Source organism: Palaemon carinicauda, chromosome 34 (assembly GCF_036898095.1).
Source record: "Palaemon carinicauda isolate YSFRI2023 chromosome 34, ASM3689809v2, whole genome shotgun sequence".
In the NCBI taxonomy this organism is placed as follows: domain Eukaryota; kingdom Metazoa; phylum Arthropoda; class Malacostraca; order Decapoda; family Palaemonidae; genus Palaemon; species Palaemon carinicauda.
In genome coordinates, this window is record NC_090758.1 from 38,930,621 (window position 1) to 38,947,460 (window position 16,840).

General features: G+C 35.3%; 1 protein-coding gene across 23 annotated transcripts in view; it reads left to right on the forward strand.

Moving 5' to 3' along the window:
* LOC137627117 (tyrosine-protein phosphatase 10D-like) overlaps positions 1-16,840 on the forward strand; it is a 616,151-nt gene that overhangs the window by 177,385 nt on the left and 421,926 nt on the right. For 8 of the 23 annotated variants that reach the window (XR_011041118.1, XR_011041115.1, XR_011041116.1 and 5 more), the window contains one exon: positions 9,225-9,328. The exons of 8 other annotated variants lie outside the window; for them this stretch is intronic. Coding sequence is in view for 1 of the 15 variants with exons in the window: in XM_068358160.1 (XP_068214261.1) it covers positions 9,987-10,074; positions 10,599-10,624 (114 nt within the window). In the remaining 14 variants the exon portion in view is untranslated. Of the gene's footprint in view, positions 1-9,224; positions 9,329-9,986; positions 10,206-10,598; positions 11,193-16,840 lie in introns of those variants that run through there. 7 more of the 23 variants (XR_011041108.1, XR_011041113.1, XR_011041109.1 and 4 more) reach the window with 5 other exon arrangements.

A 16,840-nucleotide genomic window follows, 5' to 3' on the forward strand; every position in this document is an offset into this window, starting at 1 on the left:
ATGATCTTCAAGACTTCAAAATAAAAGCTGTAATACCTGATAAAGATCTTCAAGAACTCAAAACTATCTACAAGAATCTACAATTTTGACTAAGTCCAACGGACAAGCTAACACCAACATATGTTAGTATACAACTTGAATCTTCAATCAACATCCTAGGAAACCCAAGGACTGGCGTTCAACAATTGCAAGAAATATCCAGGAAGAACTACATTCAACAAGAAACTAGAACGAGACATCGCTAACAAAACATCAAGAGAGAGAGAGAGAGAGGGAGGACGTGTCGACTTCATATAAAGCTAAGTACAGAGATTTTGTATTCATTTCAGTTTGGGCAGTGAAGTGTAGTTATCACAAGTCGTTAGTCAATTATTACTGGGGTGAGTGAATTCCTAAACTTTGTTATAAGAAACTCCGAATTCTCATTTAGAATTTTTCTTTCTTTGTGCTAATTCCTTTTTCTTTCATAAACTCTTGGGGGGAAATGTATTGGGATTAGTAACATTGTTGGGGGAATTTTATTATACATATGCGTTTACGCAGTGGGCGTCTGTACTCATATAGATATTTTGATAGGATTGAAAGGGGTCAAAGAGATAGAAAAAAAAAATACAGCAGTCATGGCTGCTCCTGTCAGCCCTACCCCTGGACCTAGTGGTGTAGGCCAGGCTAATCCTCCTCCAATTGTGACGCTTGTAAATGCCAGGTCAGCAATCCTTCCTTTTCAAGGTCGTGTCAACGGATTCTTGCCACAAAATGTGGAGTCATGGATTTCATCCGTTGATGCCCATTTAAATGCCAAACAAATCGTAGATCCTTTTGTACAATTACAAGAAGCTAAAAGTTTTATAGATTTTTCTAAGGGGGATGCGAGTGCGTATTTAAGAGGTGTTTCATTTCAGGAAGCAGTTACTTGGGATGATTTCAAAGTTAGGTTACGCGCGATTTATGGGGGTGAGGAAGCTTTGGATGTAGTGTTAACGTTACGAAATACACTTAATCAAGCCACTATGAATCGGCTTAATGTTGTTGAGAGAGCAGCTTTCATAGCTGATAGGCTTAACGAATATCAGGACATTTTAGGTAATTCCACTTGGGTTACTAACGATAATATCTCCGTGAAAGATTTTTTACGATTAATGTATTTAACTTGCATGACACTTATGTTGCCTGAAGCTTTAGTGCGGTGCTTTGATAAGAAGTTAATGCATGCAAGTACGGAATTGGATGTCTATAAACAGATAAAGAAACACATGTCCAAGTGTCCAGATCTCGATCCCGTGTTAACTCAAGTTTTTGCTAAGAATGAAACAAAACCACAAACAGTGAACGTAATTAACAATCCAGTAGCGGGAGTGACGTGTTACAACTGCAAACGTCAAGGTCACATAAGCGCAGACTGTAGAACGAAATTTTGTTCAGTTCACAACACAGGATCACATTCTTATAGTCAATGTTACGCGCGTAAGACACAACAATATCCTAGAAATACACAGTCAATTCCACAGTCAGTTCCATATGGAAATAAAAAGAAAAATCCTCATTTTAACAATAAGAAGAAACAACAAAATGTCAATGCAGTTCAGAGTCCGAAACAAACAAACACTTCTTCAAATATCGCTGAGCCTGGGCCGTCAAACCAGACCTCGCAAAGTCAGCCTAATTTTCAGAATGTGCAGAGCAAAGCAAATACCACATAGTTAACTCTAGAGGGGAAGAGAGTGATGTTGGGTCAAGGTCATTTATGTCAACATCAATAGTATTGAATAATCAATTTAATGTTTTATCAGATAATTGTGAGACAATAGATTTTCCTATGAAACACACGGCCGAATTAAGTAAAACAGTGCATGCTCCCGTAGATTTGCAACGAATTCATACAATAATAAGCCAAAATGAGTTACGGCCAACCTTATATGCTGTAAATTTAGAACACAAATCCTTTACGTTATTTTTTGACTCTGGTAGTCCACGTAATATTATGGATTTGAAGACGCATCATTTGTTGTTTTCGAACTTTCCGATTGAAAAATCAGGAATTAGACTTTCGGGTAAAGGAAATAATGAATTAAACGTCATAGGCATAACTCATATTCAGTTCAGAGTCGGTAATCGCACGTTTGCCGATACATTTGTTGTTGTGAAAAACATTAATATGTATGCAGCTGTAATTATAGGATACCCATCTATGGGAAATCAAAACATTATCTTAGCTCCTGCCAAGCACGGCGTGTATATCAAAGGGAAATTCTATAAGTCTTCTAATACTTTAAAGTCAGTTTTGGATAAAAAGGAGACGACAAATGTAACCGTAACGTACGTTGAAGAACCAATAACTTGTCTCACTAATAAAGAAATAATATGCCCGACCCAGCAGAATTCTCGTTCACCCGTAATATCATCTTGCACGCAATATATCGAACCAAACATACCTTCGAATTTAATAGTGCAAATAAAGAAAACACTACCGGGATCTGAAATACTAATCCTTTCCGATACTTTGAAAACTAACGGATTGTCTGTCACACAAGCTATTTATACAGTAGGCTCACATCAGCAATGTAATATCGAAGTCTGTAATCATTTAAATAACACTTTAGTAATTCACAAAAATCAACATATCTTGGATGTAGAAGTTTATAAACATCGTATTCTTACCGTTGCTGAAATCAATCACTCTCAATCAGTTGCGGATGAAACCCTTTTACGATCTATTAAAAATAAAATCAGTAAGGACATTCAAGACGAAGAAATTCAGCAGAAAATTTTTGAACTTTTAACTAAATATACAGATGTCTTTTCCACTACGGATGGATCCTTAGGAAAAACAGATGTGATCGAGCATCAAATAAGGTTAAAAGACAAGAAAAAAATTATATATGTACCCTCGTACAGACTCCCTATGACATTCCAGAATGAAATAAATGATGAAGTAGGTAAAATGTTAGAGGAAGGAGTCATTAGAAAATCAAATAGCCCTTATAATTTTCCTTTAATAGTTGTACCGAAAAAAGATCGAACATGGCGTATCTGCGTCGACTTTCGTCGTCTAAACGAGGAAACGATCCCTGATCGATTCCCAGTGCCATGTACTGACGATATTTTGTCTTTATTAGGTCAGAATAAATATTTTACCAGTTTGGACTTACTTAAAGGCTTTCACCAGATATCATTAGAAGAAGATAGTATCCCATACACAGCCTTCAGCACAGCCAGGGGACATTATGAATTTTTACGGATGCCTTTTGGTTTACGTTGTGCTCCTATAACATTTACAAGAATGATTAACATAGTGTTTGGAGACTTGTTAGGGGATATATTGCATGCCTATATGGATGATCTTGTAATCTTTTCCAACACCTTAGAAGAACATCTACGTAAGTTAGAACTAGTACTACAGAGATTAAGACAACATAACTTAAGGGTAAAGATTAGTAAGTGTGAATTTTTCAAAACAGAATTAATATATTTGGGTTTCATGGTGTCAAGCCAAGGTCTTAAAGTAGTCCATGATAAGGTGTCGGCTATACGTAATTTTCCCATACCTACTAATGTCAAGGGAATACAGCAATTTCTGGGTTGTAGTGGATATTACAGGCGTTTTATACGCAACTATTCAATAATAGCCGCTCCTTTAACTGATCTTACGAAGAAGGGCGTAGATTTCATATGGTCTGAGCAACATCAACAGGCGTTTAATACTTTGAAAGATGAACTGTGTAGTTCTCCTATCTTAAAATTTCCTGACTTCGGTAAGGAATTCTTCATTGCAACAGACGCCTCAGACTTAGGAGTAGGAGGGGTATTGCTTCAGCAATATGATAAACAGTTTTTCCCGATAGCTTTCTATTCTCGAAAATTGAGAACTTCCGAAAGTAAGTATGCAGTAATAGACAAGGAAGGACTAGCTATTGTTAATTCGCTAGTGCATTTTAAGTTCATAATTTACAGTTATCCCGTTAAGGTTCTTACTGACCATAAACCACTAACAGAGTTCTTTAAAGGCTTCAATCACAGCCCTAAACGAACTCGGTGGCATTTAATCATTCAAGATTTTGGCGCAAGAATCGGGTATCTACCTGGGAAAGCAAATATCATTGCGGATGCATTATCACGCAACCCCGTGTCATCTTGCACGGAGTCTTTAGCTGAATTAATAGATATATCAACATCCATGCCTATTGTAAAAACAATATCTGAACAAGAAGATTTAGGCTGGAGTGCTGAATTGTTACAGACTGAGCAAAGAAAAGATCAGAAAATAGAAACAATTATAAATGCTTTGAAAGGCAATCATAAAGAAAAAGAATATATAAAGTATAAGCAGCAGAATTATATAATCAAAGATAATATTCTGTGTAGGACTGTGACAAGGAAAACCCGCAATACACCACATGTAACTAACGACCAGGTAGTAGTACCAATCTCACTTATTTCCACTGTCCTGAATTGGTTGCATTCAAATCCATTACATGGACACCCTGGGTTCTCATTAATGTCACAGAAAGCCAAATCATTGTTTTATTGGCATACAATGCTTACAGATATAAAAAGACACATAGCTAATTGTCGCACATGTCAGGAAAACAAAGGGCATACGAAAACACCTGTCAGCCTAGGAGCTTATCCTGTTCCCAATCAACCCTTTGAAAGAATACATTTAGATTTGTTAACAGGATTTTACGAGTCAGACAGAGGAAATAAGCACCTCTTAGTAATTATAGATGCTTTAACTCGATATACAGAACTAATAGCGCTTAAAACTAAAACTGCGATTGAATGCGCTAGGAAGTTTTACGAGTGTTACATTTGTAAACATGGAATTCCACACATGATAATCTCAGACTCGGGTGGTGAATTTAATAATCACTTTCTTACCTCATTGTGTGAATTCCTCAACATAAAGAAGATTAATACCATGATATATCACCCAGAGTCGAATGGGCTAGTGGAAAGAGCAAATAGGAAGATATTAAATATATTGAGGGTAACACTAGGGGGATCAGACCCCAACTGGGATATTGCAATACCGGCGGAACTGAGTACTCTGAATCATTCATATCATATATCAATTAAAATGTCACCGCATGAAGCATTGTATGGTACCCCAGTTAGAACACCTTTCCATGTATTAACGCCTACAACTAATCTATCAAATCCTTTAAAAGAATGTATAAATGCAAGTATAAGTCGATATGATATCCTTCGAAAGAATTTAGAAGAATCACAAATCATAATGAAAAGGAATCATGATAAAATAGCGAAACCAACTAAAACATATACCGTGGGTGATAACATCTATATTCAAATCAATGTCAGAAAAGGGCTCAACTATAAACTAACACCTAAGTTTGAAGGCCCATTTAACATTTTGGAAACATTAACGGCCAATAGGTTTAGAATTCAAAACGTAGCCCAACCCACGGATGAGAGAATAGTACCATTGTCTCACATAAGAAATTAAAAAGAAAAGAGAGGAAAAGAAGTGAGGAAAAATTTTATTTTGTGACTAAAAATTTTCTTTTTAATACAGGAGTAATTACATATATTTTTTCTTGTTACAGGTTTCCAAGATGAATTTTTTTGTTGTTGGGAGTGATATTGTTCGCTCAGACATTTTTTTCGTATGGGATGAGTTCTAAGACTAAGAATATATATTTTAAATATGGCAATATAGTTGAAAGACAAGAAGACATTTTTATTACATCAACCAACGTAATTGTCGAAGTGCATATGCAAGCAATTTTTCTTCAAGAGAATGATGTCACTAGCTTAAGAACCGCCATTTCAAGGTTTTCTGCATCATTGGATGAGTTGCATAGGAGACATTTTCATTTGACTACTAAGGGTTTGCTTGGATCAACATTAAAAGTTGCAGAGATGCTATCTGATGACTTGAAAAATAAGACTGGAGAGACAGGATCTTTGGCTTATGACCTTTTGATGTGGACTGTAGGACACGAACATAAAGAAAGACGGAATCCGTTCATTTATGCTGCATTAAGCATCTTTGGGTCTGTTGCAAGTTTAGGTTTAGGACTTTCCAATCGTCTTAAAATTAGTAATCAAAATAAGAAAATTGAATTCTTGACTCATAAAGATGAATTGATTATGTCAGAACTAAGGGATCAGTTAGCTTCAATCAATAAAATTATGGATTTGTTAAATGAACATTCAGATAATATCGTTCAAATTATGGAAGTACAGGATTTGTTGGCAACATTAACGTATTATGATTCAAAGATAGATCACATACATAACAGAATTGCACATTTCATTGAGAAATCCAAGGATTATGTAGAAGCTATCACGTTAGCAACTAAAGGTGTATTGTCGCCCCATTTGTTGCCTATACGTTACTTAAAATTAGTTCTGGAGAACGGAAGGGATAAACTAGGCTATGTTCCTTTGTTAGACGAACATAGGTTAGAATTTTATTACAGCCTAATTACAGTAAACGTAGATAATAACAAGATTAGGATTACAATTCCCTTTGATTCTTCTGATGCCTGGCAATCTTACAGGATATCACCATTTCCGACTTTCATGACGAATCACTCAAATCCAGTAATATCCAGTTTGACAGGACACGTATTGATTTCCCCAGACAAGGAAACATATACGGTCATTAAAGACTTAAATCAATTAACTCACTGTTCAGACGCAATGGATAGAAAAATATGTACAGCTGACTCATTTGAATTCCGTAAAAACTTAATGGATTCATGCGAGTTAGGTATAGTGCTAGACGGTGCTCTCTCCCATACAAGAGAAAATTGTCTGGATAAGCTTTATCCCTTTGACAATAAAGAATTCAATTGCAGACTAAATAATGGCTCGTGGATACGATACGACAAGGACGGCTTCAATGTATCATGCCCTGACGGATCCACATCCTTCAACCACATCTTCGTCGCAGCAGATGGCTGTATCGGGACTTCCCCGAATTCCATGGTGACTGGTCTACGGACAATCATCAGAGAACGAGCTTACTTCGCGAACTTCACGTGGACCTCTACAATGCCCGCACTTCCTCTCCCCTACAACGGAAGTGTGGCAAAGCAGTTGATGAAACTTACCGAAAAGGACCACCTGTCACCGACTTATAAAGAGATTCTTCACCCCATAATACTGGCTAGTTTGTGTGTAACGGTGATAATTTTTATCGCCGTGAACATACTTGTTTGGCGTAGGTTACGGCACAGCAAGCAGCTACAAAGGAACGAGTTGAATAGCCCTGACAATACCCCCTACCTGATCCAGTTCAAAGCTGTATGAGTGGCCACCTCATTCGCTAAGGGAGTAATTTGTCAGGAAGATGTTTGTATGAAAAGCTGATTAGTACGCTAGTAATATGTAATTAAAGAAATTCTCTACATTTGCATTGTTAAAAATACATTTAAAATAACATTTAAAAAATAAATAAAATAAAAAAGGATATAAATCATTTTTTTCTCTCGGCATCTAATAAAAATATATAAGCCGGAATGTTAAAAAAGAAAAGAGAAAAAAAAAAATAATAAAATATATAACAGAATCTATGGGCATCTAATAAAATATATCAGCCCTATATATAAATATATATATATATATATGTACGAAACCGTGGTACGTGTACGTACCAGGAATTCGTGTTTGTGCACTAAAAATTGAGTATCTTGTTTCTGACAAAGGTAACAATTATTCTTTATCAAGTTACCGAATCATTTGTAAGTCAGAATTTGTATTGTTTTTTGGTACCATGTAATCATTTGCTAGCAATGTACCATATATATGATTTTGGTTTTATCATGCATTTTTCTTTTTGCTTTGGTAATATCTTTTTTGTATGCATTATTGTTATTATTTTTTAATGTGCCTATTTGGACATTCGTCCTCAGTTGGTTATGGCTAATGTTAAACAAAGAATAATACGTGTGTCCAGTCACACCTAATAACCATGTTTCGGCTTGTTGTTAAATTTTTGTAAAAAAATTGAGATAGCTGGCCGAGCTAATGTAATGATTAGAATAGTTAATATTACATGTTTAAAACAAATGACGTAATATGTCATGTTGGTTGGAAGAGCTAACCGTGAGATTTGCTGTAGTCATTCAAATTGTAAGCAGGATGTATAATGCTAAGTTGACATTCTTTCTTAACGTCAACACATTGTCTCCTCGTGTGAAAGTTTGTGACGTCACCGGATGCAGGTGTCTTCCGATTCCGTCACTTGGCTAAATTAAAGCAAGCATAAGATATTTGTGATATCGGTAATTTATGGAGTTCATATCTAAACTTCACCAGAATTGGTCATGTGGACCAACACAGCTTCCTCCAGTGATGGAGATGTTTAACTCTGTTGTTTATTAACAATAAAACTTAAAAACCATTAAGATGTATTCAGTAAACCATTTAAATACATCTGAAAACAACTCATACTCAAATGTGTGCTTAAGACAGTAGCACACCAATATATATACGCATACATATATATATATATATATATATATATATATATATATATATATATATATATATATATATATATATATATATATATATATATATATATATATATATATATATATATATATATATATATATACATACATACATATATTATATTCAAATAAGCCATATATATTTTTGATATATATATATATATATATATATATATATATATATATATATATATATATATATATATATATATATATATATATATATATATATATATATATATATAGGTATATATATATATATATATATATATATATATATATATATATATATATATAAATATATATATATATATATATATATATATATATATATATATATATATATATATATATATATAGGTATATAGATATACACACACACATATATATATATATATATATATATATATATATATATATATATATATATATATATATATATATATATATGTATATATATATATATATATATATATATATATATATATATATATATATATATATATATATATATATACGTATATATATATATATATATATATATATATATATATATATATATATATATATATATATATATATATATATATATATATATATATATAATATATATATATGTATATACATATATATAAATGTATGTATATATATATATATATATATATATATATATATATATATATATATATATATATATATATAATTTCAGATTTTTCACCATTTGCCTTCTATTTTTTCCAGGACCATTACCAGTCACGGACCTTCTGGAGACTGAGAGGGAGGTGACACGGGAGGTCACCCTGACCTGGAAGGATGATTAAATTTCCACCCAAGACCATTACAAGGTCAGAGAGGAAAAGGATATTTTCTATAAAAATATTTTAAAATTGTTTAATCAATCTTTTTTTGCCATTCACAAAGTTTTTTTTAATTCCTTTGTTGTTTGTTTTAAAAAACATATGATCTAAAAATTTAAGGGTTATGTATTCTGCCTCTTGCATTTCGCGAAATCTAAAAGTTTCGTAAATCCATTTTCTCTTTTCCACTGGGGCCGCTTTAGGCCATTTTGATAATTGTCCCAAAATTGCGATAATAAATCCAATAATGGAAGGTCGGTTGTGCTTTGATGAACAGAAGATTGGAGCCCATGTGTCTGTGTCTATGTATTTCATGGTTGCAGCTTGGTTTGTAATTGAAATTGTTCTGAAAAAGTAAATGAATAAAGATTTTTATGTTCAGTATTTCTATTACTTCTTCCTTAGGTAGTTGGCTTTATCTTAAAAGGAATTTTGTACTTTATTGCATACAGGCAGCAGACTGTGTAAGCATATCCTTGCGAATTATTTCATCGTTTTTAGAAATATTTTTTGACTATTTACAAAATTTTATAAATATAGGCAACACTGTCTAGAAATTCATACAAAATGATATATTAGTAATAAAAGTACACTTATAATGCTTTAACACGCCAAGACTGTCGTACTATTCTGATATATTTTACAGATCTTTTACCAAGAAGTTGAAACCTTCAACGGAGACTCAAGAACTAAAGTCGTCCACGACAAAATAGATGTGAACGAACTTTATCTCGGTAGGAATTACTCCTTGTCTCTGTCAGCCATTTGGAACCAATAATTATTGCCACCAGTAATTATTGATTTGAGATTACAAAGGCATCTTCCTATTAACTCGGAGGTTTTCCGATTTTACTGCAGCCAGTAGGTATATGGATTTGATGTTCCAGATATGTTTGTCCCTCACTGATTAGTATTCAACATAATTATAATGCTCATAGTTTAAACTCGCAACGATTGTTATGTTGGAGAGGCAGACATAAATCTCTCTTTTTATATATGAAAGATCCATTTTGATGTTCGTACTGTTTTTAAAATATTTTTGTATTAATTGTTTACTACTTCTCTTGTGCTTTTTTTTCCCCTATTTTTTTTTTTTTTCATATCTGGGGTATTTTTTTTTTTTTGTTGTTGGAGGCCTTGGGCTTATAGCATCCTGCTTTTCCAATGAGGATTGTAGTTTAGCTAGTAATAATAATAATGACTCTAATTTCATGGCTTTTAATCCTTGTTTATTTTTATCTTTCTCGCCTGTCAATAGAGCCAGCATCACCTATCATTGAGTAGTTACAGCCTATTCATGCAGGGTTCATCATATCTTGGAAGAGTGATGTCACATCTCGGCAGGAAAAATATACTCTTCTTTATACTAGAAATGACACGTATGTGAAGAGTATTTGATACAAGTGCTGCATGGAAATTATGCAGGTATATGAACTAATTGGTACCGATATAACATTTAGTGATACTAGTAAGACAGTTGAATGATACATGTTTTAGAATGAAATAGATTGAACAATAGCCAAATGCTGCAGGTATAAAAATGTGATCAAATATGTATGAGTTAAGTAACATAGGTATGACTACACATGATTAGTGACTGAATGTAGACATGCCTTTTAAATGACTAAGGAAAGAAAACTAAATTCAAATTTATGACCAATAAATCAAACAGGCATGAATAATAAATGACAAAGGCTATTGAAAAAGGTAGTATATGTCAATTCAATGACATATGGGTCATACATGAACAAAGTGACGAAGGAATGGTAATACAACGAATGATAAAAAAATAAGTATAGCAGGTATTTCATTGGTTTATTCCCATCTTTTACAAATATATATTTTACTTTTTCGTATTTTCTATTGACCTTGGAATTCCAAAAAAAAAAAATCGGAAAACAGATCTTATTCTTTCTAATTAAAATACTAGTCTTATTCTACAGTACTTTGAAATGTTTCATAGCCTTTATTAAGCTTTAACTTCTTCACACTATTCCATTTTTTTCTCGTTTCTGTTAATATAATTTCCAGCTTCGGTTGCTAAAAAGCCTTAAATGTTTGTAGTAGTTTCGCTTTCTTTAGCTTTAAATATATTTATGGTATTCTTTCTCATTTGTTTCAACATATTGATGAAGCTAGTCTGCTATCACGTTCTTACTCCCAGGTACATATTCTAGCTTAAAGTCAAATTCATTCAAATCCTCTATTGTCCTCGCAACTCTGGCATTCACAGACTCTTTCCTAATCATGTACACTAGGGGCTGATGGTCAGTACGCACAATAAATTTCACACCATACAAAAATACCTTCAACGCTTTCACGCAAAACTTTATCGCAGCCAACTCCCTTTCAATCGTGGAATACTTTCGCTCAGCCTTATTAAATGCTTTACTTACATACGCTATCACTCTCAACTGTTCATCTCCGTTTATTCTTTACATTTGAACCAAGCAACCACCCATACTAATCCCACTAGCATCCGTATATAACTCTAGCATACTCGCATGTTCACTATAATCGGGAAAAGCCAAAGTGACGTCTCTCGCAGCCTCTTCTTTCAAGTTTTCAAATGCTTCAATCATACGCTCATCCCATTTCAGTCTCGTACTATTTCTCTTACCTGTCCACTCATTCAAAGGCTTCCCTATTCCCGAACAATCTCTGACAAACTTCCGACCAAATTCAATTAACCCAAGAAAACCTCTCAACTCACGCACCGTATGAGGACGTGGAAACTCTCTCACCTTACTCACAAACTTTTCACTCTTCCTTATACCCGATTCACTCACCACATGCCCAAGAAATTCCACCTCCCCGGCTAACCATGTACACTTTTCAAGCTTAACTTTCACACCAACTTCTATCAACCGTTCTAATACTGCCCCAAGCAACTGCATGTATTCCTCAACAGTCTCACTAGCAATCAAAATATCATCAATAAAAACAGTCACCTTCTGTCTATCAAACCCAGCCAAAACTACATTCATCGCCCTCTGGAAGGCAGCAGGCGCATTAGCAAGGCCAAAACTTAATCTTTTAAACTGATAATGACAATTTCTACTTGAAAATGCCGTAATGGGCTTGCTCCCCTCTGCCAGAGGCATCTGGTAATAGCCCCTAACTAAATCTAACTTTGTAAAAACTTTCATACCATGCATCTTATACACATAGTCAGACACTACATTCATCGGAAAACGTTCTTTAACAGTTACTTCATTCACCTTCCTATAATCTATACACATACGTAAACTTCCATCCGGCTTTCTTACAGGTACAATAGGGCTATTCCAGGCACTCTCACTCCTTTCTATTACACCCATTTGCTCTAACTCCTGGCACTGCTCTTCTATTTCTCTGGCAATAGGCGGAGAAAAATGTCGAGGACGCTGATATATGGGGGTATCATTACTAAGAACTATCTTAAATTCAGGCAGCTTTGATCCTCCACAATCCTCGTCACCGCGACTCAAAACTCTCCGTCTATCCCATAACATCCTATACAATTGTTCCCTTTCTCCCTCACTTGTATTCTCATCTACATTAATTCTTTCTTTCAAACTTTCATAGTCCCAATCGTCATCCGGCTTTATCTTACCCGTCATAACACGTCTCAATTTAACATACCTTTCATCCTCTACATTGACCAACGTATACATACATCCCATGCAATCACCCTCACGTATACCCCGTATTCTCTTCCTCCTTACAGTCGGCAACAAGCTCACATACACCTTCGGCTCCTGCAAATTCAAAATACCATCATACACATGCACACTTGCTTTCACCAAATTACTTGCTTCCGAACCTTCCACTACATATTCACAATTGTCACTATTGGCAATTCCCAGACTATTCGGCCATGCAACTTTTACACTGACAACCTCACTCGCATCTTTTGACAATTTAACACCTTCTTTTGCTATTAACGGCACACCTTTCCATACCTTCGTACATACACTGCCATCTTCATTCAAATAAAATTCCCCACAAAATTTACCCTTAACTTTCATATCTATCATATTTACACTAGCATGTACAATCATACCGCATTTTTTCAAGAAGTTATAACCTAACAACACATCGTATTTGTCATTTACTCCCTCAACCACATAAAAATCATTATCTTCCATCATCAGCCCCCCAATCATAACATTTTCACGTAACTTTCCTTGCACGGACATACTTAAATTACCGATACCTTTCACTTCACCTTTACACCCCCTAAATTCACACACATCCCTTACCTTATCGTATGCATTCCTAAACATTAAATTGACACCACAACCAGTATCAATCAGACCAACTAGCTCTATTCCATTAAAATTTACTTTTGCACTCATGCAGTCATAAGCTCTTTCGCCCATCACGTCTTCATGTAGTAAACCTTCACGAACATGCATCACATTCACTCCGCACACACTCGAGGACTCACCCAGCTGAACCCTCTTATACTCTAGTTTCCCGAACATCCTGGCTGATTTACTCCCTTCTTCCTACATACCCTAGCTACATGCCCATCTGCACCACATTCAGTACACTTACCCCGTGGCTCCTTGCACATTCTAGCATAATGACCATCCTTACCACAATTACCGCAAATCACATTTGTACGATTACTCCGACATCCACTCGCTATGTGCCCTGTCATACCACACCGATAACATTTTACCCCTTTCTCTTTCTTGCACTCGCTAATTCTATGCCCTACCTCACCACATCCAAAACAAGCACCAAGAGCCCATCTACATTCATTCTTCTTATGTCCTACTTTCCCACATCTATAACACTTCTCTTCACGGATACAACTACCTGACCTATCTTGCGGCGCACTAGCACTCCTATCCCTCCAAACCTGATTCCCTTGCCTAAACCCTTCATTTGTCCTTACAGGTATTCCCACTTTACTCGCCCTAACACTCCTATCTACTACACTATCAGCTACCCTCATCGGTCCTCTCATAACAGCATCTCTGAAACTAACAAATTCTGGCACACTTTCCTCCATTCCAGTTCTTACACTCACAGATTTACTTTCTTTCATACACCTATCCAACTCGTAATCCTCAACTATCTCTAAAATATCATCCCATGTCAATCTTTCTTTCGTCCACCTCATTTTCTCCTTCCGTTTCAAATTTACAGTAGCTAAAAACTTCCTCATTAACTCCTTATTCTCATTTATACCTTCATCCCCATACTTCTTCCTAGCTAAAGTTTCCAACCTACATACGTACATTGATATCGCTTCTCCTGCATTCATCCGTGCTTCATCAAAATCATTCTTACGCTTATACTTAACACTCCCTTTCATACGTTTTACCTGCTCAATTATTCTCTTTTTCACACTTTCATAATCAACGTCCCCTACACTCATTATCACTCCATACATCATCAACAAATACCCAGTCAAATATTCTCCTAACACCCTAGCCCAAACTCTTTTACTATCACCATACTTATCCTGACAATACCTCTCATACTCCTTGAAAAAATCATATACATCCCTACTGCTATGCTCATTGAACCTTTCACACCGAGGTACCTCTTTCATAAACACAGTCTTACACACATCACGTTCATTCTCACTGCTATCATCACTGTCTACTCCCTTGTTACCTTCTTCCTCATTCGAATATAATGAATCCACTTCCACACTTAAATTCCTATCCTTAACCATTCCCTTCTTCCCCTTTTTCTTACTTACCACTTTCACCCATTCACGATCATCCTTGCTATCAACCTGATACTTTTTCTTCTCTTTCTTCACATCACTTTTACCTTTCCTTTCATCTTTCCTCTCACCTTGCTGTTCATCCTTACTATGCCTAATTCCCTTATCTTCAATATCACCATCACTATTACTACTATCACTATCACTTCCTTTCCCATTATCACTAACCTTAACCTTCTCATCCACTATCAACCCATTACCCGAAGCTGAGGACACTCCTCCGACTGCACCTTCACCCATTATAGTTTTCATCATCCCCATGACTTGCCCCATCATATCTTCCATTCGTTTCTCCATTCGTTCTTCATTCTCTCGCATCCTCATCTCAACACCCTCTTCCACTCTCTCTACAGTTCCCTTCAACTCCCTAAGCTCCTTCTGCATCGCCTCATTCTCCCAGTTCAACCTCTCATTCTCTACTAGCAACCTCTCTTTCTCAACTATCAACATCTGCTCCCGTTCTTTATAATGCCGCAATTCCTCCTCCAAAGCCTTTAATTTACCTTCCATTGTCGTTAACCTTAAATCTAAATCCTAAATATAACCTTTGTGAAAGAGTCTGGTTCAATCCCACCTCGACTGTCCCTGTTCGGGCGCCAAAATAATGTGGCGGGATGTTGCAAAACAAGCCCCACACCCTGAATCACACCTACAGACAATTGTCTCAACAAAACAAACTTTCCCCTGACGTTATCCAAAACCAGACTCTTAGACAAAAGGACAAAATAAACCAAACATAACCTTAAAACTATATTTCGTAATATTAAAACACTCACTAAAAAATCACCAATCATATACCATAACCAAAAAATAATCACAACTTAGTACTACAATCTTAACCTACTGTAATTGGAAAACACAAAACTTAAAACTAAAATTTCACTTCAACCACAATCTAAACGTAATTATCATATATGATTGTGAGTGGACACTTTCGTCCACACAAGGGCCAACCGTCTTTAATAGCCCAATATCACAAATCTGCAGGAACTGGAACACTGTCAAATATCAATACACAATTGTACTAATCATCATCATCATCATCAATACGCCAAACCAATTACTTCAACCGGGCGGGATCGTTACAGCATATATTTCATCAAGATCCACAGAGCAATCCAATCAGGTCCTTAAACAATCCAGGTCATCAATAATTCATTCCAAATCTGAGCAGTCGTATCAAATTCCTTACACAAGCCAGGTCGTCAACAATCAAATTCACATAAATTTCTCCCCAAAGGAGGAATCACGGCCTGCCAAAAATAAAGAAAGAAAAACACTTACGAACACTTCTAGCTAACTGAACTATCGCACTATAATCAAAGATAAATAATAAATTGTTCCTATCCTTCACAATCACGACAAGCAAAGATAAACAAAACTGTACTTACTTTGAAAATCAAAAAAACACTTCCACGCTGGTCGAAAAATATATATATAATCCAGCGTTCAATCACACAACTGCTTCAGGACGCAGTCAATCAAAAAAAGCATTCGCTCCGAAACATTCACCACTGTCGTAACTTAACTAAAAAAATGTAAACAAACAATCTCATTTAAACCAACAGTCTTTCTCACCACAAACGATCGTTAACCTAACTACTTTCGCTCGCTAACACAATATCTCTCTCTCTCTCTCTCTCTCTCTCTCTCTCTCTCTCTCTCTCTCTCTCTCTCTCTCTCTCTCTCTCTCTCTCTCTCTCACAGGATTTGGCAAAAACAAAAAATAAAAATAAAGCAAAAATAAATCCTTCACACTAGTTCCTTAT